This window comes from Carassius carassius, chromosome 35 (genome assembly GCF_963082965.1).
Source record: "Carassius carassius chromosome 35, fCarCar2.1, whole genome shotgun sequence".
NCBI classification, from domain to species: Eukaryota; Metazoa; Chordata; class Actinopteri; order Cypriniformes; family Cyprinidae; genus Carassius; species Carassius carassius.
Window position 1 is genome coordinate 23,565,924 of NC_081789.1, and position 22,958 is coordinate 23,588,881.

The window sequence follows — 22,958 nt, forward strand, 5'->3', positions numbered from 1 at the left end:
GTATTAGATGCATGTTGTACAGGTAAATTAATTCAGTCTGCTCCACATATGTACAGTTTATTTTGCCGGTAACTAGGATGGTCTAAAACTATTTTATACTTTAGGTTTACAACGTTAATAAAAGCTACATTTTGCAATGGTTACTTTTGTCTTTTCATTGCTTTTTTATCTTTATAATTATGTTTCTTAAAGGAACGGTTCATCCAAAAATAGACAGTCTGTCATCATCCACATTATTTACTCATGTCATTCTAAACCTGTATCGTTTTCTTTCTTCTGTGGGTTGCAATTATATTTGTTTCTGTACAATATTAGCAATAGCACTGTGGATGGCCTGATACACAAAGATGTCTCCCATACTCATCGAAAGAAGAAACAGATGAAATTATCTTTCCTCTTTGCAAATGTAAGAAAAAGATGTATGGTAAATTTTGCAGTACTGAAATGCATAATTTAAAAAAACTAATAAATAAATCACCAATAAATATAAATCCTAGTCTTATATGTATATGTACATTTTATGTACTATTTATGTACTTTACACAAATTGAATATATTGAAATATTTGTAAATTGTATCACCATATAATTACATTTATTTTTATATCGTTTTTTGTTTAATTATTTTTCATTATTATTTTAATAATAAAACTAATGTAAAATGTGATTAATTTTACTGTATAGGAGATCTACGTGTTAATACAAATTTAGTGTTTTTTTTTTCAATTGAAGGATTTAATTTGCATTTAAAATGGGCATAATTGAATTAATAATAAAAATATATTGGCATGTTGAACCGTAGCAGTACTATTTTAGTATCAATAAACTATTAGAGTCTTCTGACTATATTTTTCATATTTTTGTTTTCATTATTATTTGTGATTGTTATTTTATTTATTTAATATAAATATTATATATTATAGGCTAAATATATTGGCCTACTGTTATTGGAAATGTAAAAATAATTATGCGGCTATTTTAATGAATTAGGGTTAGATGTAACAAAGGATTTTAAGAAGGACTAATAGCTGAAAGTAAGAAAACTGTACAGTCCTGTTGAATTTGATTAAAAAAAAAAATTTTAAATCAAATGAATTAAAACAGATTTTGATGTTTTATGGTCACACAACAGTCGTAATCTTAGTTTTAAATTATTTTTGTTTTAAAATGTCCGAAATTGAATTCCCATGTATATCCCTGATGAGTTAGAACAACCTATATGAAATGTTAAAGATATACACAGGCGTATCATATCATACCATAACCATGTTTATTGTTATAGTGCAGTAAGTGCAGAGCGTCTGAGGAAACGTCACGTGACCATTTGAGCATCACATGACTGCCTCACTTTGACGGACGCGGAAGTGGAAACACTAGCTAAAGTACAAACACAAAGCTGCAGAATAAACGACTTTAAGTTACATAAAACGATATGAGTGAAGAATATTATCTAGAGCTCAGTGAAAACCCCGTGCAGTTTGAGAACGCGTCTAGCGTCAACAATGTCTTTTTCGACGAGGCGAATAAACAGGTGAGGACGCGTTTAATAATTTGAGGTGTAATAATGATATGACATTATAAAGCGATATCATGGCTGTGTCTCAAAATCTAATCTTCCTAGACAGCATTTTTGGGCAACATAGGCGCATTTTGTATGCTGCCTCGATGGGCACAGTCATAATGTAGCTTAGCTGTAGATAAATGCTTCCATAAAACTTAATAACAAATGATTAGATTGGCACGTGAATGTACTATGCAGTGGTCTTCGGGGTCAGTGCATGTAGATGACCTTTTAATGCATTAAATACATCACTGAATTAGCCTTTGTTTATGAATATATTGATATTTAGTTGCATGTTAATGACTGTAACCCTGTTATGTGCAGTAACTCTCTGTTGTGTAGTTTAGTGTATTTACAGTTGCTTGGGATCAAATGTAGTGATCTGTTCATATATCAAAAAGTGCTGTGGCTATACAGTGGTATCAAATTTTACTTTTCTGTATACTGTGGTATTGAATGATTGCTCAATGATAACTTCTGCTTTCTGAGTAGTTTTGTGTGATTTCAGGTGTTTGCTGTACGATCTGGTGGGGCCACAGGTGTTGTGGTTAAAGGGCCAGATGACAAGAGCTCAGTGGCTTTCAGGTAAGTTCCCTAGACTTTCTTTATGCATCATGCAAAGATCAGTGTTATTTTAGAATTAATTATATTATATAGTAATTGTTAATATTTTGAGCGATCTTCTATTTTTATATTAAGTTTTGAAGGAATTCCATGTACTTTTTTATTATTTTTTAAATCTTTATATTTAATTCATCAATTTATTTTGATTTCAATTTTAGTTTAAGTCATTGTAATACACACAGTAGGTTTATTTTTAAGTTTAGGGCTTTCATCTAATATTTGTATTTTCATTTTATGTTACCTTTATTTAAAATGCTGAATTATTGTTTTTGTTTGTTTTAGTAATAACAGCATTGGTAAGCATAAACTGTTCTGTTTGACAGAATGGATGACAAAGGAGAGGTGAAGTGTATCAAGTTCTCACTGGGGAACAAAATCTTAGCTGTGCAGCGCACTACAAAATCAGTTGTAAGTATAATTGATGTCTGCTGTCGCAATAAATGCAGCTGTTGTGCACAGTGAATTTCTTTCTTTCTCTTTTTTTAGGATTTCATGAACTTCATTCCTGACTATCCACACTTGGAATTTTCCCATGAATGCAAGGTACATCCCTTAATGAACAGAGATTGACTAGAATTAATTAAATAGTTAATTTATGTATGCATGTATGTATGTATAAACTACTAGTCTTAAGTTTGGGGTCAGTAAGATTGTATTCAGTAAGAATAAAATGTGTTTTATTCAGAAAGGATGCATTAAATAGCATAAAATTATAATGTTACAAAAGATTTCTATGATTCTATTTTTCAAATGAATGCTGATCTTTTAAACTTGGAATTTCTAGTTCCACAAAACTATTAAACAACTGTTTTCAACATAATGCTAATACTAATAAAAGTTTTCCTGAGACTGATTTCTGAAGGATCATGTGACTCTGAGGACTGGAGTAATGATGCTGGAAATTCAGCTTTGCATCACAGGAATAAATTACATTTGAAAATATATCCAAATAGAAAAAAGTTATTTAAAATATTTCACAATATAACTGTTTATACTGTTTGTTTGATCAAATAAATTAAGCCTTATATCATGAAAGACTTACTGAAAAATCTTACTGACTCAAAACTTGTTAAAACTTTGCAAATGTACTGTTTTTATTTATTTATTTATTTTGCAGACAAAGAATGCCAACATTCTCGGATTTTGTTGGACCAACTGGAACGAGATTGTATTTGTTACTGATCAAGGAATAGAATTTTATCAGGTGGGGTGGCACCTTCCATCAGTTCAGTAAACTGATTGAAGTATTTTTTCAAGTCGTTCTTTCTACCGAAGGTAAACAGAGTCCTTGTTTTTCCTCTGTTTCAGGTGCTGCCCGATAAACGAACCCTGAAGCTCTTAAAGAGCCAGAGCATCAATGTGAACTGGTACATGTACTGCCCAGAGACGGCCGTTCTTCTCCTTTCCACCACTGTACAGGGTAATGTGCTGCAGCCATTCGCTTTCAAGGTGAGTTTGATGTCTAATTATTTAATGTTGATGGAAAGCATGCAAGAGTTTTGCATCTGCAGACTTTAACCACAAGAGGGCAACAGTAACTCGGATATTTGATACTGATCTGATCCTAACATTACTTTCTCTAGAGTGCGACCATGTCAAAGATGTCCAAGTTTGAGATTGAACTGCCAGCGGTGCCCAAACCAGCCAAACTCAGCCTCTCTGAGCGTGACATCGCTGTGGCTACAATGTAAGACGTGTGTGTGTGAACACCTGAGACAACACTAGACATCTAAATCTGAACAAATATCTTTCTGTGATAGTTGATGTGGTTCGTAGTAGTCCAGCACTCACACTCTTTCTCTCGACTGTAGTTATGATCAGCTCTATGTGATGTATCTGAAGCATCACTCTAGAACCACCAGCAGTCCTGGAGCCGAGGTGGTCCTCTATCATCTGCCCAGGTATAATAGAGAAGTCATTATTCTTTTACAATATTCAGATCAATTTTTGAGCGTTTTCGGGTTTCTTCTTTCTTTTAACTGTAGAGAAGGCACATGTAAGAAGACTCATGTGCTCAAACTAAACACCACGGGCAAGTTTGCGCTGAACGTGGTGGATAATCTAGTTGTGGTGCACCATCAGAGCTCACAGGTGAGTTTGACAAGTGTTTAAAATGCCAATCGGATGATATCAATGCATTGCAATGATGTGCATTATAAATTAGCCACTAACAATGTGCTTTGCTAGTCCTCTGGCATTCACATTATTTGGTTTTCTTATTTTATTTTAAATATGTGGAATGCACCGATATTAAAATTCAGGTTGATGTTGTCTGAATAAATAAAAATAAAAAAGTGCATTTAGGCATCACAGCATTATAAAGTATTGTATATAAACCGATATTAATTGTGAGATTTGATGACGATTACAGTTAGCAATGTTATTAAATGATTAGTGATTTTAAAGATGAACTGAAAGTAGATGTTAAATGACATAAAAAATTAGGGGAAATGAAAATGCAGGAGTAAATTTCTGCCTGTATATGAAGAGTTCATTTGCAAAAACAGAACTCCGTTCAGAAGTTTTTTCATTGTGCATTCCAATTAATCTCAATCAAACTGCAGTTGGGTTATTTTGATCAGGTTAAAAATAACAAAAAAATACAGCTAACTAACACAATAAAACAATACAAGAAGGGATTTATAAGGGATGCATATATATATATATATGTATATATGTGTGTGTGTTAATATATATATATATATATATATATATATATAGATAGATAGATAGATAGATAGATAGATATATATATAGATAGACAGATAGATATGCATACATATATACATATACACACATATATACATATATATATGCATCCCTTATAAATATGTAAAAGTAGTAGGATATTACTTTATCTGCTTAAAATGATGGTCTGACCTGATTTGAACCTTGTTTGAAATACTTATGTTTTTGTATTTCAGACTTCACTCATTTATGATATAAAACTGAGGGAATTAGACGGTGCATTAAATGTGCATCAGCCTGTGCTTCCTGCTCGATCCATCAACCCCTACAAGATTCCTCGTTCAGGTGACTTGTTATTCATGTAAAAGCAACAGCACACTTTTGATGATAATGCCAGAATTCCAAGCTTTATGTACCTGAATGGCTTCTTCTGTGTGTAATGCTTCTCTGAGAGTGTAAGGAACCTAATCTTTCTTTCGACACACTTCCAGGACCTGCAGCCGCTCCAAGTCAGGCCCCGGTGCCCTGTGAACTCTGTATCCTTACAGTTGAACTGTGAAATGTACCATATTTTCAAATATGAAAACCATGTTTACTTGCCCTTCTCAGACTTTTCCTTAACAATCAAGACTCATCTTCCTGGAGTGTTTTTCAACCAGATATCATCATCAGTGCCAGTGAAGGTACTTTACTAAACAGTGCACAAATGAAATCCAATCTGGCATGACAGAGAGTGATTATATGTTCTCTGTTTGTCAGGATATCTGTGGTACCTCCAGGTGAAGCTGCAGCCTACGCTGAATCTCCTGCAGGATAAAGGCAAACTCATGGACTTCCTGTTGCGGAGACGAGACTGCAAAATGGTCATCTTGTCTGTATGCTCGCAAAGTAAACAACAGATTGCTTTATAATGAGATTGCTCTATAAAATAACATTTCCAAACAATACAAAATTGATCCACAAAGGAAAATGCCTGTTAGAGGTTTGAAGTATATTAGATATAAAGATAATATTTAATGAACGAATGTCTTGTTCTTCAGTGCTAACAGAAGGAGATAAAGGGAACCTGTCTGTGGTGGCCACAGTGTTTGATAAACTCAACCAAGTGTACAAAGAGTACTTGGATGCAGAGCAAGCGTATACTGCAGTCAGTACCGTTTGTTTTATTATACTGTGCTTTCTATATATGAATGTTGTATTTAAAGAAATAGTTTTTAATGATATTTTTGGCTTGTTTTCTTCTCTTCTCTCCTCAGGCTATGGAATCAGGGCCCAGTCGCTCCAGCACTTCTTATAAAAGGCCGGTCCGGACTCAAGCGGTGATAGACCAGTCAGACATGTACACACACGTGCTGTCTGACTTCACTGAGAAGAAGGTAAACAAGCATTGTATTTCTTTTAAGGATGCAATTGGTTTAACTATGTGCATTTTTCTCTGATATCTCTGTTTAAAGGATTGTAATGAATGGATTGCTATTTTTTATTCTAATGCTATAAATTGTCTTTTTTGGAACAGGAAGTGAAACATAAGTTCATCATTGCAGTTCTCATGGAGTACATTCGCTCTCTTAACCAGTTTCAGATCCACGTTCAGGTGGGAACACCGTGAGGTCTTTAAAGGAATACTTCACCCAAAAATGAATATTTCCAGAAAAATGAACTCATCCTCAGGCCATCCAAGATGTCAGTATCAGAACAGATTTGAGAAATTTAGCATTCCGTCACTTGCTCACCAATGGATCTTCTGCACTGAATGGGTGCCGTCAGAATGAGAATTTGCTTACAGCTGTTTTGGTGCTTGAAGTGTTTTTTTTTTTTTTCAAATGCACAGCTTTTCACTTCACAAGATGTGGCATCGTATGGTTTGTTGGTACTCCATAACACTTTCTGCATTGAAAAAGTCTATCCTCTGTTGTCCTCTCAATATATACAGTTTTGGACTGTTTTCATTTGTTAATTGATGGACTGGGGTGGTGTGGATTATTGTGATGTTTTTAACAGCTGTTAGGACTCTCATTCTGTCGGCACCCATTCACTGCAGAGGATCCATTGGTGAGCAAGTGATGTAATTTTTGGGTGAACTATTCCTTTAATTTATTTATTTATTTATTTTTTTTCTTTGAACTTTGTCCATTTAAAAAAATCAGGATATCTTACCTACAATCAGAGCTGAAATTCTTTTGCATGTAATCTTAATAAACATAAACATAGGTAGTAGTTTCACAGGTTGGTTTTTCTGAAACATTCATTCCATTAGTAAGCTCTAGTGAAACTGTAAATGATCTCCCAGGTTCACCTTTACCTGACCCAGGTGTTAGGACTTGTTGGATGTTTTGCTCGGCGTTTCAGTTGCTTAGACACATTCTGCTTCGAGCGTCTTCAGTAACAGATGATAATCTTTGCAGTGGCCTCTAGCATTACACTTCATCCTTCAACATCTTTTTTTATTGAGGGCGTTCCTTAAACTATGCCTTTGAACAAAATATTATGAAGAACATGTGAACAACTAAATTGCTATCTGACATTTAGAGTTATTTACACCAACTGCAGGTTCAGCCCTCTTGGAACAACGTGGGCTTCTGTGCAGCTATAACTGAACATACAGTAACTTAAAAGCAGCAAACTTAATTTATGAGCTTTTTAGGCTTTATTTGTAGGACAGTGGAGAGAAAAAGTGGAGCGAGAGAGTACATTTGCATTATTTAGTAAAGAATCATAATAGTTGTAGTACAGCATACAGTGACTCTTCTCATCTTTATTTGACCTTTCCAGCATTATTTGTATGAGCTAGTCATCAAAACTCTTGTCCAGCACAACCTCTTCTACATGCTGCACCAGTTTCTTCAGTACCACGTCCTGAGCGACTCCAAACCACTGGTGAGTTTGCAGTTCAGTCAAAGTTTCTTAATAGAACTTTGATTTATGTACACTGGAAAACTCCATGGAGCTTTGCTTCAATGAGAACTTCTTGATGTTTCTAGGCCTGTCTGCTGCTGTCTCTGGAGAGCACATATCCCGCTGCTCACCAGCTCTCTCTAGACATGCTGAAGGTAATAAAAAACCCCAGCATGTTCAGTGCAGATGGCTGAAGCTTCGTTTTTGCGTGTTGTTGTGGTTCTAAAGTGATCCATGTGTGTGTGTTTGTGTTTTTCAGAGGCTCTCGACCGCTAATGATGAGATCGTGGAGGTTCTTCTGTCCAAGCAGCAGGTTTTGGCCGCGCTGCGTTTTATTCGAAGTGTCGGCGCCCACGATAACATCTCCGCTCGGAAGTTTCTAGATGCAGCGCGGCAAACAAACGACACTATGTTGTTCTACACCATCTTCCGCTTCTTCGAGCAGAGGAACATGCGGTTGCGTGGTAATCCTGGTTTCAACCAAGGTAAGTGATTTTGACCAATGGAGTTCGTGTTCTCCAAATGGGCTGAACGTCAAAATCAAACAAACCAGGGTGTAAAGATATACTTCCTTTCATTGATTGGAGCTGAAAACATCAACACATGAGTGGACTTCCTCTGACATCATCTTCCTGTTTCAGGAGAGCACTGTGAGGAGCATGTGGCCTACTTTAAGCAAGTGTTTGGAGAGAACGCTTTGATGAAACAAGCCACGGCATGAAAGACTACAGTGAGAGCAGGAACAATGGTTTATCAAGGAGGAAACGGTATTGCTTTGAGCAGAATGAAAACCTTATGAAGCTCACATGAATACCAGAGAGAGTTAAAAGAGACACTTTATCATCTTATATATGCATGTTTGCTATAAAGTACAGCTGGTTTTAGCAGGATAAAACAGTAACAGAGCGGTGTTTGAATGGAGGATTACTAATATCACCACAATTCAAAAGAGTGCTCAACTAACTGCTCTGTACTGTATGCTGAAAATGTATTTATATATTAAAAAGAAATCTCTAGATTTTACAGTGTATATATAATAAATAGAATATGTACATATATGTAACGTGCTTTGTGAGATTCTTTACAGAAAAGAAATGAATGAATAGGCGGTGATTGTTTTCGGTTTATCATTTTTGGCATGATGATAATCTACTGAAATGATTCAATCCTTCCACCCACAGATGTCTGGGACTGGTAACCAATCAGCTGTAAGTCATGGCTCATTTCAAAATTTAGGGTACATTTCATGTCCATTGATAATTATGTTTTTTCTAACAATTTTCGAATTTATCCATTATAAGAATACATTCTTATTTTGTGCACCCTGTTTTTCGGTTTGCTTGAAATTGCCTTTCTGGCCCTTCAGTGACGCCTTTTTGAGTTCAGTTTAATGAATAAAGCATTGAGGTCAAGATTACCTTAAGCAGACCGAGTTTAAATTTCATTTTCTTTCAAATTAGAACATTTCATTTCTCTCATGTCCACTAAAGATCTGTCAACTATGTTACTAACCAAACGCCCCTCTTTTTTCTGTATTTGATCTCCAATGACTGTTATGGTAAATATTTGAATGATTTGCATCCAAATAAATATTAAAATCGTGGTCAACCTAATTGATCATTTTGTGTCCAAATGGTGAAATTGTCAACTATGTTACCCGTCAACCCATTCAGTTTGTCAGTAACATTGTTGACAAGCTCAACAAAAAATCTTTTTCTTTATAATATCAATATTCTCAAGCTTAGCAACTAGCAGATAAATTAGACTTATGAAATATATCAACTGACACTAACAGTTAATATATTGAGAAAGCATATCATTTTTACACTCTTTCAGAAGTCATCATAGTTTGTTAATTTGTAATATATTGTTATCGTGCTGTTTGCAAAAGAAAAAAAATCCACAATATCATTAATATCCACAGCCGGTGTATTAGAAACACTTAACTAGTTTTAGTAATTGAATGCCAAGGTAAGAAAGCACCAAGTATAGTGTAATAAATGTACACAAATATTTTTTTTTACATATTTTTTTGCAATATGTTAATAACTCTGGGAATGCCTTGAAATAGTCTGTGAAAAGGATCCATTGTGCATCATTGTTTTATTTTTTAAAACCACATAAAAGACCTTTATGGAATTGGCACATCACAAGATTTAATTTTCACATTTCAACACAATTTAATAACACTGCAATGTAACAAAGTGTCCATACAGATTTAAACCTAAAAAGAATCCTAAAACTAACATTCACAGGTGTGTAATGCAGTAGATCTCCGGAGGATTGTGCTACATGAAGTATATTTACATACTAAATGTGGTCTTTGCAGTCTCTCACAGTGAAGTAGAACAGGTTTCACAGTCAAACTTACATTTTAAAACTTCTTTCTGAATATATTCAGCATTTTTTGGGCGATGAAGTGGACGTGGTCACTTAATCAATATTAATGGGATCCTGTAGAGTTAAAATCTCATAATGGCCTGCTTTTTCCCCTTAAAGTTTAGAAGTAGATTGTGTGATAAGTGCACACTTGGGTGAATGTGTCACAGGGGACAGAAACAAGCAGTCTGATTTATTAAATCAGCAGAATCAGAAAGTATTAGGCCTTTTAACATCAGAAAGCCTTTTAGCCCAACAGTGTTTCTTTCAATTAATGTAACAGTTGTTAAAATATTAAAACCAAATGTGGACGCTCACTTAGTGGGTCCATTAAGTGCAGTCCGGGGTTAAAGGTCAGTGTTTGTATGACTGCAGGTAGCTTTTATGTACATTTACATTGTGTCGTGGACATCTATGTTCACAGTGCATGTTGTTATATTTACAAACAGTTCTGTTGTTACTCAGGCAGTTATTGCGGTACAGATGAGAGGTTTTCACAATGTGCTTGAATATTTTAAATAGAGTTTTTTTTTTACATTCCTAATGCACATTCTTTGCAATGTTTTGCACAAATCATTGGTGCAAATGATTCTAACTCTGGTAATCTTTTATCAAAATGAGGTAACTTGCTTTGCCTCATCCGATATGGTAGTCCACAACCTTTTCCTTTTCAGTCATCAAGAGCTCCTCCCTTCCAGCCTTCTCCATTCTGGTATGTAACAATAAAATTAATTTCTTGAATATCCTATTTCATTCGGAATTACACAACCGTTCAAAAGTTTAGGGTCGGTAAGATTATTTTAATGTTTTCAAATTATGCTCACCAAGGATGCATTCACTTGATCAACAATGCAATAAAACAGTAATATTACAAAATATTATTGCAATTTAAAATAATGGTTTACGATTTGAATGTTTTAAAATGTACTGTGATGCAAAACTGAACAGCATCATTACTGTCATAATCCTTCATATATTATTCTAATATGCTGAGTTACTGCTCAAGAAACATTTCTGATTATTATCAAAAAAAAAAAAAAAAAAAAGATTTGTGAGATGTAAACACAGAATTTAGAGAAAAGTCAGAAAAGGAACCGCTAGAAAAAATCTGAATCATGAGATACGGATTCTAAATTATGAGGAAAAAAGTCCAAGGTGTGAGATTTAATAAATAATTATTTATAATAAATAATAATAATTGATACGTACTAACCCCAAACTATTTGAACGCTGTATATCGCGGAAGGAAAATTAGGGTTGAGACTCGAGTGGTATTTCATATTTCACAAACAAGAAGAAAGAAAAAAAATCTTATCTGGCTTGTAAACTCACTGTACTGCCCAAGGTTAATTACTTAATCAGAGTAAAATGATGACAGTCTAACTATATGAAGTATTAACAGCTCAATTAGTTTTGGTTCAATAAATTAAGCTACATCAGACAACAACATTCATCAAAAGCATCAACTATTACATGTACTGTACCTGTATTACACAGAAATACTGAAATGTGCTCTAGCTTGACATTCAACACATTACTCACAGCTTCAATGTCTCACAAACACACCCCTTTACGAACGAGTTCATTGTGGCAGTCGCCTTCAAGCATATCCAGACCTGACGTCCTCACTGTTCTTAAACTAGCTGCAGTACTAACACTAACAGAAGTTCAAGCAGTGTGATTCATACATCCATCCCATTGAGCTAACGTACGTGAGACTGCTTGGCTTTGCCGAGGCCCAGGTAGTGCAAGTTCTCCGTCGCTGGGAGGAAAAGAACGTCAGTGTTGGACGAGGGCAGGAAGCTCTGCTGGTAGTCAGGGTTATCGAGGCTGGCGCCGGGGGAGCGTGGTAGTGTAGAGCAGGAGGTGTTTAGGTACTCCGGCCCGTCAGGTTTACAGCTGTATGTATCTATAAATCTGTTTTCTGTCTGTCCACGAGCCAGACCCTCATAGTCTGGGTTTATCATGTTGCTTGTTGTGGTCACATCCTGGTTAATGTACTCTGTGGGAAAGAGAAGATCAAATGTGCTTATGAAACAGTAATATTAATTGCATGTGCAATTACATGTACAAAAACTGAATATTATACTATTATGCACAATATAATACATATACAAATAAAACTAAATTAAATATAAATATAAGATGGAAAAAGTTCGAAAAACTTTGAAATGTAGAACTAACTTAAATAGGTTACAGTATTAAAATTACTAAAACTGAAAAATATATTAAAACTACGTAGACATAAAAAAGACGGACAAAAAAAAAATTATATATATATATATATTAAATACAGAATATAAATAAATAAATTCATGGTAATACCTGGCAGCATGAGGTCTTTAAGTGTGGGGTCTGTAATGTAGCGTAACATCACACCATTCGTGTAGTTGTCCTTAAAACAATACACAAAAGACCAATGAATCATGTCTGATGAAGTGCACTTGGCTAATATCATTATGAACGATAGGAGATACTGACTGCTGCATTGTGATACTGAGGCGTTGGTGGTGGTTTTGGTTGGTCGAACAATCGTTTGTTGGGCAGCAGGTATTCCTCTGCATCTACCACACCATCCATATCTTCAGTACTGATCCACGACATGCAGAACTTCGAATCCGTCGGGCTGGACTGGAACATGTCATCATCTCCCTGTGTATAAAACTCTCATTGGAGTAATTCATTTTTTATGTATATAAACTTATATTGATGTATATATGAACAATGAAAATAAAATCAATATCAGTATACTAAATCAACACAATATAAGACCTACTGTACAAATGGCATGAATGCATTAAATTTCTAAATGGTGAAAATTCCTAAAAGGAAAGCATTGATATTTTTTGTGAACTACCTGAATGACAAGGTAGCGAGATGGATCTCGGGCCATTTTTGAAAACTCTGACACAAGTTCACGGAAGTTAGGTCTGCTGTCAGCATCAATCATCCAGCCTAGATATTGATATACATTAATGTCCAGTCATTTCTGCGATTATGTATTATGGTTATTATGTTGCATTCAAATCTTGTTAGTTTACAATGTCTTTGTTTTTCTCATGTTCATCTGAAATTTTCATGCAATGTTGTATTTTCTGTAACTTGAATACTTTTATTCATAGCCAAATTATTGCTACCCTTTGAATGATGATTTTCTGCTATATCCTGCTCTCGAATGCAACTTTAGCACTCACATTTGACCATGATCATATAGACATCTATAGTGCAGATGGGCGGCTGTGGCAAACGCTCTCCCTTCTCCAGGATATCTGCAATCTCTCTGGCTGGGATTCCATCGTACGGTTTGGATCCAAATGTCATCAGCTCCCACACAGTGACCCCTGAAGAGGTAATACATTAAATCACACTTTACAATAAGGTTTAATTTGTGAACTATCATTCAATTTTACAGCATTTATTTGTCTGTTAATACTGAATTACTAAGTCCATTCAAGATGTACATGAGTTTGTTTCTTTATCAGTAGAGATTTGGAGAAAATAAGCATTGCATCACTTGCTCACCAAAGGATCCTCTGCAGTGAATGGGTGCCGTCAGAATGAGAGTCCTAACAGTTGATAAAAACATCACAATAATCCACACCATTCCAGTCCATCAATTAACAAATGAAAACAGTCCAAAACTGTATATATTGAGAGGACAACAGAGGATAGAAGGGGTATGCACTGATATTTTAGGCAGAAGCAAGGTTAAAAAAAAATAATTCATGATGGACTTATTTCTTTCAAACATGCAGCTTTAAATGATGGACTTTATTGGTGTGGATTATTGTGGTTTTTTTATCAGCTGTTTGGACTCTCATTCTGACGGCACCCATTCACTGCAGAGGATCCATAGTTGAGCATGTCTGAAGCAAATTAACATTTTTCAGTGAACTATTCCTTTAAATTTTCACTTTTTTATGCTAATATGACTGTGACGTAATAATAAATGCAGTTTTCATGATATAATATCTAGTGATGAGCACTGACCATAACTCCAAACATCACTTTGATGAGTGTAAGTCCAGTGACGAATTGACTCTAGTGCCATCCACTTTATAGGCACCTAAGAGTGTAGCAAAGGCAAATAAGTCAGTTTTCCTGTAAATATTAACAAATATGTTCATATGCTAATGCATTTCCATTTATTTCTTTTACACTACTGATATGTGACCTACTTTCCCTCCTTCAGCGTGGTATTCCTTCTCATCTGCACCCAGGAGTCTGGCCAGGCCAAAGTCAGTGATCTTCACATGGTTAGGAGTCTTCACCAGCACATTCCTGGCCGCTAAATCACGATGAACCAGGTGATGCTCTTCCAAGTAGTTCATTCCCTGTTGAGAAGGGTCAGAATGTTTTTAAATTCCAAGAACATGCATCGACCTGCATCCAGTCAGTAATTTCAGACTCAGCGCTTTCAGAATTGCTATTTTGTTGTTTTGTAGAAGAAATGCAGTGAATTTATTTATGAGAATGTTGTGGGAGCAGGAGCAGGAGTTTATTTATTTATACATAATATTTTACACATAAATATTTATTTATGTGCTTATTTATATGTACAAGGTTTATGCAAGATTTATACACTACCTTAACATTTTTTGAGGTCACTATGATTTTTGAGGTCACTAAGATCAATAAACGGATGACATTGAACTCACTTTGGCGATCTGCACACACCAGTTTAACAGAGTCTGTGAGCCGATACTGTCTTTATTCTCTCGAACATAATCCAGCAGGCAGCCGAAAGCCATGATCTGAGTTATGAGTTGGACGTTGGACGTGAGGCATATTCCCAACAGACGACACACGTGAGGGTGATCCACACCGGCCATCACATAGGCCTCCTGAGACCCCAAAATACAAGTTTTAAATGCAGGACAACTGTTAATAATTAGTACAAATGACATGGTACCCACATCTAAGATCTCTTTGTTGGCTTTGGGAGATGCGACCTCTCTCAAAACTTTGATAGCAACAGGAATTTTCACATCCTCTCCCTCTGGGATCCACAAACCCTAGAAGAAAAGAAAGGAAAAGTAATATGTTAGGCATTTTTCTTAGAACTTTCACGTTGACTAAGAAATGTGAAGTTCGCAACTTCTGTGAAATATTTCCAGGTAAAACAGTAAAGTCATTTCAGAGGTGGATCTTTTATTTTTAAATTAAACATTACTTTTTATCTTTGAAACATGGAGTCTGTTTTCATTTTGGAGTATAAAAAACGATAATAGGAAATTGTTACATTCCTACACTGCAATTGTATTTATTATTAATTATTAATTGTGTTTATTATGTATATACTATTATAGTATTTATTAATATTTTTTTCACTTTATATTTATATTTTAATTTGAGTAATTGTTTAACGTGCTTAGTCATTTTCATTAGTTTTTTTATATATATATATTTCTATTTAGCTTTATTGTATATTTATTTTAGTTATTTTTTTGTTATTTTTTTATATATATACTGATTGTATAACTTGCTTAAGTTAACCTTTATTTCTCAATTGCAGTAACAGTACAGTTTTTCCGTACTGATGGACCAATCATTTTAATACCAGAAATGTGTGTTAGCGAAGTATGGTCCATTTTGATGACCCTAACCCTAACCCTGACACTTAATGTCTTGGCTACAAATCTACAAAGCTTTATTAGGCCTGCTAAGTTACTGTAGTGTGCTTTGTTTTTAGAAATGTACCTTAAAGACAGTACCAAATGCTCCAGACCCAAGGACTTTTATTTTCTTCAGCTCTGTTTCCTTTAGAATGCGAAGGAGAGCCTGGTTGGGGGCTTCACCACTGGGAGTCAGCGGTTCAACCAGCTGCAGAATGATGGAAACATAGTTGTAGGGGGGTTCAAATGTGATGTTTCACCTGTAATAAATTTTTGTGGCTTGCCTCTCTTTCCTGAAGCAGGCGGCGTAAGGTCCTCTTTCGTCGGATGTGTCTTCGGCGGAAGATGATGAAGATGAAAAGGACGAGCACCATAATCAGCAGCATGCCTGCAACAATCCCAGCCGCCACTACAGGCATGTGAGAGCTAGAGAGAGTACAGTAGGAGGACAAGCTAAATGGGCTTTACCGCCGCGCATACCGCCGCGGCATTAACTGAATTCAGTCGTGTGTTAAAATAATTCGCTTAACTACTATATATATATGTATATATATATATATATATATATATACTATATATATATATATATATAAACAAACCAGAATAAAAATATTAAATGTTCTAATCTGTGTGTGTGTTCATATATATATATATATATATATATATATATATATATATATATATATATATATATATATATATATATACTATATATATATATATATAAACATACCAGAATAAAAATATTAAATGTTCTAATCTGTGTGTGTGTTCCTATATATATATATATATATATATATATAGGAACACAAACACACGGATTAAAAAATATATATTTTCATTCTGGTTTGCTCTTAGCATAAATAAATAAAATCCTTCAAGTTCCATATGAGGAATGAAATGAGAACGGTCCAGCATTAAGACCGCACTAACAGCAATAATTCTTATTAACTGCTGTTGTTCTTGATTTTTCAAACTGTGTGAGCAAAAATTGAGTATGGTATATTTCAGCTGTTTTATGCGCTGGTGCCTCACGCGCACATATTCATTGTAAACAGCGCAGTTCAGCATGAGCAGCGGTCTACTGTGGCATATTTTTGCTAATTATAATATTTTTCCGTCAATACTGAAACACACGTGAACCACAAAGCCTATTTTACCTAATAAATAATAGTTTAGCTGCAAATACGCAACATCACGAATATGGAAACATTTGGATGTGTCCAGAATGAGAGAGGTAAACCCAACAGGTAAGCTAAGTGGATATACTGTATATCAATTTATTGTATTTACTTATTTATTCCGTATTTATCCCATTTTTTTCATTGCATATGAAAATTTAAGAATAAAAAAATCCTCCTACCCCCTAAAAATTCTCTTCACAATCACTTGTGCGTTCTTGCGCAATACCTTCCTCTCGCGTTGCTCAATTGTGGATGACGTAAAAGTGTTTGATATAAAGGTTGCTGTCCCATTTTATACAGGAATTGTTCATTTAAAAAATCTAATTATATTGTTATTTCTAATTATATTATTAACACAAGTTCATTTAGACTATTTAACATGCCCTGTGACATTTTATCCTTTTTTACTTATAAACTCCTTGAGAATTTAAAGTTAGTTTAATAGTATTTAAATTCAAGTTTTAAAAAAAGTTTTTAATTGCTTAAATTATTTTTATTAAGTAATAATATGCTATCATGTTTATTCTTGTAGAAAATACGTGTTTATTCTTTAAGAAAATAAGGTAAAAAATAAGGGACGATCCGAATATTTGTTTTGCTTCACCTATTTATGTAGGCTACAATTATTAAAATAATAATAATAATAAAATAATGTCATTAAAAATACCATTGGCCTGAGTAATTTTGACCATTATAGAATTGTGACTTTAAAGATTAGTGATTTAGGAGGTGAAAATACTGTGAAATCACTAATGGCATGGATTTTAGAGCATAACAACTGACGGTTTATGAAACATTAGCCAATAAAGAATTTTTTTAAACAACGGAACTTAAAGTTGTGAACAAAAATATTATTTCAACCATACAGCATGTGAATAAATAAAATGCATACTTTTCATAACATTTCATTATTCGTAAAATGCATAACGTTTCTGGTGTTTGGATTTGTACTTCAATATAATGAGCTCCAAGTTTAAGAATAGCCCTAGACTAGTTTCTCTCTCTCTCTCTCTCTCTCTCTCTCTCTGTCTCTCTAACAGCATTAGCTCAATGAAATACGTCTTCCTTCTGTTAGAAGGAATTTTTTTCCAGCCTTGCTAAATGTTGGGCTTGTGATCAATAAGTTGTATTCGCCTCAATCTGATTCAGTAAAGTCAAACCGCAGACAGTGAAGCTGTCTCACTGAGCACGAGTCCCGCGAGCTGTGAGGCGGGTTAGTTATGTGTGGCTTGTGGGGGTCGAGATAAAGGTGTGAATTGCTCTTTCATATGGACAGTGTCTTATGAGGCTTTCACTTGCTGAACTGGTTTATATAGGACTGTTGTTTTGTTTATAGACTAAAAATGGTCTGCCCCCACGTAAGATTTTTCTAGTTCTAGTCGTTCGTTTGTTATATTCAACTAATCAGAGGTTTATATTCAATTTATATAATCAAATCTTAATATATTCCGCGCTCAAGCACATGCATTAAGTTTGCAACAAAAGAAGTAGCCTAATAATTGTGAAAAATGGGACTTTTAATTATTTATTAATAAACAAATGTTTTCTTGTCTGCTGCAAGATGAAATTCACTGTGCTGGCTCTCTCCGATGAGAGAAATGCAACATTCACAAATTGCACAATTCGTTTTCGTTTAAAAAACATTTCAAGCTTTCTGTAGATGTTTTAATGTGTGATACACCACGATATTATGTTAATTAAAATAATTATAAATTCATTATCAGGAAAAAAATTAAAGTGATGAGACGGCGACTCCCCGTCATTAATGCACATTAATAATTTTTGCACACACACTTGAATATGAGCGTCTGGTTTTAACTCGCTTCAAGAGCGCTCCATCACGAGTACAATTCATGCCAACAGCCCATAATATAACTGCATATTCAGCAAGAATTCATGTTAAACATATTTAGCTATAGCTTGATCAGAAGGTTACAATGACTGCAAGAGTCGAGCGGGATGTTAAGAGTTTGTCTGTTTCTTTTACTGACTATTTTCGGGTTAAAGCATGATTTAAACATTCACACGCAATCGCTTTTGCAATAATGCATTCAAACAAATGTAATCTTACAGTGCTACTACATTATCAGCATGCTGATTTTGAAATCTTGAAGAAATTAATCGATCTGTTTAGATAAAATAACTGACAAAAATGTACTGTTAATTTCATCACAAACATCACAAACAAAATGTTCATAGCAGAAAGCAGCAATTAAAGATTGAATGCTTACAACGTTATTAGTTTGGCATGTGATATAGGGAAAAAAGTTAACACAAAATAGCTTAAGCTATTATCTTATGGCAGTAAATAATTCGATAATATGACCATGCAGTCAATACAGATATTTAATAAAAACATTAAAACAAGCAGTAAAATAAAACAATAAAAAACGCACGCCAGGTCTACAATGGACACAAGTGGAGCGATCCAACAAAAGACAACAGAACACAGTGATGGATACACTGGACACGATCCCCATCAGTGAACTGATGCTCGTTCTGTTTATAAAAAAAAAGTTCTGACATTGTGTTCAGATGATTTGACACTATAGTGTGATGTCATCAAGTTTAGACACACTTTTCGCTGTGTGACAACTCTCGTGTCTGGTGTAGACACACAGAAAGTGTCTGCTCTATTTACAAATAAGTTCTATAAAAAAAAAACTAAACCAGCGGCATAACGAGATGGAGATATAGACTAGAAAATGTATTAACAGGTCCTCCGTCCATGACACTGACTCACTGCTGGAGCTGCCAGTTTTAATCTTAACAGCTCTTAACGCCGAGTGGATGGTTAGATGCATGATGGGCTAGTATTAAATAAATAAATAAATAAAAATAAAGGTCTTTCCAGCATTAAGGTAATAACTTTACTGTTTTTTTATCATATTGTTGCAGTTATAAATTTGACTGCTAAATGAATGATAAAGAACAATGTTAAAACTTGTTTTGTAAAATTTCCTCGTCATTTGAATATTGATTTAAAAATCGGTTTAAATCATAAATCAGTTTTTTTTAGGCCATATGCTATTGCCCAACTTTAAAAGCAAGTAAAGGAGGCTCCCTTAAAAATAACTTTAGTTGTCAATTACTAAAGCTACTTTTTACGTCTTGTGTATTTTGTTGATTTATAATGAAAGAACTTGAGTTTAATCGTGAGGACAGTTTATTAATCCGTCCATTTATTAGAGTTTCAAAGATTTAATCGTGCAGGTTTAATTTTATTCATTTCTTGTTTTAGACTAATTAGGCATAAATAATGGGAACGAAATTATACAGTGCTTCATGTTTAAACATACAACAATTTCTTAATCAGTTTACAGACAAATGTTTTTTCCCCAATAAGTTAAAGGAGAGGTAACGAATAACAAAAATGCATGTTGTTTTATTAAAGGAAAAAAATATATTTATATTGAAAATTTAAATTAAAATATAGGCATAATATATGAAAATATTGACATTTTTCATATTAATCCATGTAGCCTACCCCCCTAAAATAGGCTACCACTTTTAATGCTCCGATGCAAAGTAAACCACAATTTCTTTTGAATAATATAACCCATAATTAATATAATATAAATAATACTGCACACCTTTTAAATGTGTCAAATCTAAAATATGGTTTAATACCATGTAGCTTAGAGAAAATATAAGCACAGGCTCAGGCACAGGCTTGACATTTATCCTGCTTGAATTCGTTCTAAGAAATGCACATAACTTCATAAGTGCCAAACTTTCGTCTGTGGATATTAAATATATTAAATATTTTAACTACATTGTTTTTCTTTCATTTTCCCTGACTGAAGCCATCAAATCTAACACATCAGTGAGGCAAAACTGACGTCTATTATCAAAAAATGTGCTTTGATGCGCTTGTTTGATAACTTGTGAGCGCCACTCAGCAGTCAAAGGCTGCAAATGCACTTTATACCGCCGCCGCGGCGGTAAAAAGGGCCTTTTGAATGTCTACTTAGTGTATATAGTTATTTACTTTCATAAAAAAAAAAAAAACTTTAATATGAATCCCCTGAGCTTCAAATCAGCAAATCAAACAGCATTTACTTCCATTTTTAATGTATTTATGAGTGAAACAGGACATTGAACAAGTAAACTTTAATTCAGAAAAAAACACATCTGAGATTATATTTATGAAGTTGGATCACAAAATCAATCAGAAGGGTTGATTTTTCGAAATTTCATCATCTGGAAGCTGAATAAATTGCCATCCCATTGATGTGTGGTTTGTTATGACAGGACACTATTTGCCCGAGATACAACTATCTGAAGATATCTGGAATCTGAGGGTGCAAAAATTCAAAATATTGAGAAAATCACCTTTAAAGCTGTCCAAATTAAGTTCTTAGCAATGCATATTACTAATCAGAAATTATGTTTTGATATATTTATGGTAGAAAATCTTCATGGAGCATGATCTTTACTTAATTTCCTTATGATTTTTGGCATATAATGTATTTTTGGCTATAGCTAATGTAAGGTCCGCAAACTCGGTCCAAGGAAGGTGTCCAGTGCTGGCTGAAGGTTTCTTGTGTGTACGGTCTTCTCAGCGCGCAAAGTTATTCAATTTAAGTTCGATTCTAATCTGACTCTATTTTATTATGACCTCGAATTTAGGTTGAAAGACAATTTGGTCGATTATCTGTCTCTAATTACTATTATTATTCTTCTGACATTTGATTATTCTAGTTAACTCTTTACTTTATATTTACTTGTTCATTAGTAAAAACTATGTCGCTCAGGGTGTATCATTGTGGCTGTTGTACGTGTACCCCACGATCACAAACTCTCCAGTCTGATCATTAGTCAGAGGTTATGAATAACTATTTCTATTAACTATTATTGGATTTCAAATGACACCAAATATGACTGTAAATCACTTGCATTCAACATATTCTGCTGTTGACCATTCTGAGTGAGCTGGGTGAAGGGAAGGAAGGGGATGAGGGGGAACCAGTGCATATGTGAGAGGTGTTTTTTTCTCAGTGAGATGTGGGAACAGATGTCTGTATGTTAATGCACTGTGTGACTATTGTATGTCTCAGAAGATCAAAGTGTCTAAGGATCTGTAATTCTTACACTAATATATATAATATTGTATGAATGCAGTTATATGCTGTATAAAGTATGCTAAAATAATAGTATTTTGGCTATTGGGAATACACCCATGCTATTTAAGACTGGTTTTGTGTTTCAGGGTCACATTTTTCATGAATTCTTGTATTTCATAAATGCTAATGACTTTTATATGTCTTTAGTTGTTAATGAAGTCTAGAAATAATATCCCATAAACTACTGTACCCTTTTGGTTCACAATCTTCCAGTCCTGGTCCACTGCATCTATAATAACAGAAACATTTTAAAGTTAGAGTTGATGTTGACAAAGCTCTGTAAAACTTTATTTTGTGACCCCATCATTTTGCATTTCTGTTCGTTTAACTTGATTTGGTTAACCATAAACCTATAAATAAATATCAATAAAGATATTTTATTCTATTTAAATAATAATATATTATTATATTAAATATATTTTTATTATTATAATTTTACTTTAATGATTATCACCTTAGAAAGTTTCTTACCCATTTGTGCAGTTAGCATGGCATGGCTGACACTGTCCTTTTTTGTCTGGGTATGTCCAGACAAGCCTGTTATTAAGGCCTTGCACACCTTGGGCACACTGTGCCACACAGTGTGTCCCATCTTTAAAGTGAGCACACTCGGTACACTGATCAGCTCCCTAGAAAGAGATGCAGAGAAAACAACATTCACACTGGAACTACTTACACATCTTACCACTATAACTGTAATTTACATGCAAGTTTGGACATTTTCTGATGAAAATGATTGTCTGAGCATTGCTCAAAATAAACTGCCAGACTAAAATCGCAAGTCTAATGTATTAGAAAAGTAAAAGCACAGCTCTTTTCAACAAGCTGTGTAATTTTAGGTGTCATTAATGATTTTCACCATTGAGTATAATACTCGAGTGTGAGAA

At 34.2% G+C, this 22,958-nt stretch overlaps 2 protein-coding genes across 2 annotated transcripts in view; one reads left to right on the forward strand and one right to left on the reverse strand.

Moving 5' to 3' along the window:
- The first annotated feature begins 1,316 nt into the window (after nucleotides 1-1,316).
- LOC132116272 (regulator of MON1-CCZ1 complex-like) lies at nucleotides 1,317-8,666 on the forward strand. Its single transcript, XM_059525033.1, has 20 exons — nucleotides 1,317-1,530; nucleotides 2,069-2,145; nucleotides 2,508-2,592; nucleotides 2,671-2,727; nucleotides 3,302-3,388; nucleotides 3,493-3,633; nucleotides 3,768-3,871; nucleotides 3,996-4,085; nucleotides 4,170-4,275; nucleotides 5,109-5,217; nucleotides 5,364-5,408; nucleotides 5,502-5,555; nucleotides 5,632-5,760; nucleotides 5,913-6,019; nucleotides 6,129-6,248; nucleotides 6,389-6,466; nucleotides 7,645-7,749; nucleotides 7,854-7,922; nucleotides 8,027-8,252; nucleotides 8,409-8,666. The coding sequence occupies exons 1-20, from the start codon at nucleotides 1,432-1,434 to the stop codon at nucleotides 8,486-8,488; spliced, it is 1,968 nt and encodes a 655-aa protein (XP_059381016.1). The 5' UTR covers nucleotides 1,317-1,431; the 3' UTR covers nucleotides 8,489-8,666.
- Nucleotides 8,667-9,897: 1,231 nt separating this feature from the next.
- LOC132116273 (melanoma receptor tyrosine-protein kinase-like) overlaps nucleotides 9,898-22,958 on the reverse strand; it is a 35,141-nt gene continuing 22,080 nt past the window's right edge. The window contains exons 15-27 of the mRNA XM_059525035.1: nucleotides 22,543-22,700; nucleotides 22,262-22,300; nucleotides 16,046-16,187; nucleotides 15,847-15,969; nucleotides 15,063-15,161; nucleotides 14,805-14,990; nucleotides 14,325-14,480; nucleotides 14,137-14,212; nucleotides 13,341-13,487; nucleotides 13,004-13,101; nucleotides 12,628-12,798; nucleotides 12,472-12,541; nucleotides 9,898-12,148 (exon numbers count right to left, since the gene is read on the reverse strand). Of these exons, the coding sequence (XP_059381018.1) occupies nucleotides 11,850-12,148; nucleotides 12,472-12,541; nucleotides 12,628-12,798; nucleotides 13,004-13,101; nucleotides 13,341-13,487; nucleotides 14,137-14,212; nucleotides 14,325-14,480; nucleotides 14,805-14,990; nucleotides 15,063-15,161; nucleotides 15,847-15,969; nucleotides 16,046-16,187; nucleotides 22,262-22,300; nucleotides 22,543-22,700 (1,764 nt within the window). The 3' untranslated portion in view covers nucleotides 9,898-11,849. The remainder of the gene's footprint in view (nucleotides 12,149-12,471; nucleotides 12,542-12,627; nucleotides 12,799-13,003; nucleotides 13,102-13,340; nucleotides 13,488-14,136; nucleotides 14,213-14,324; nucleotides 14,481-14,804; nucleotides 14,991-15,062; nucleotides 15,162-15,846; nucleotides 15,970-16,045; nucleotides 16,188-22,261; nucleotides 22,301-22,542; nucleotides 22,701-22,958) is intronic.

Coding starts and splice junctions, on each gene's coding strand:
- LOC132116272 (XM_059525033.1), top strand. CDS start 1,432: ATGAGTGAAGAATATTATCTAGAGCTCAGTGAAAACCCCGTGCAGTTT. Junction 2,593..2,670: donor AGCGCACTACAAAATCAGTT/GTAAGTATAATT, acceptor CTCTTTTTTTAG/GATTTCATGAACTTCATTCC. Junction 5,218..5,363: donor CTACAAGATTCCTCGTTCAG/GTGACTTGTTAT, acceptor ACACACTTCCAG/GACCTGCAGCCGCTCCAAGT.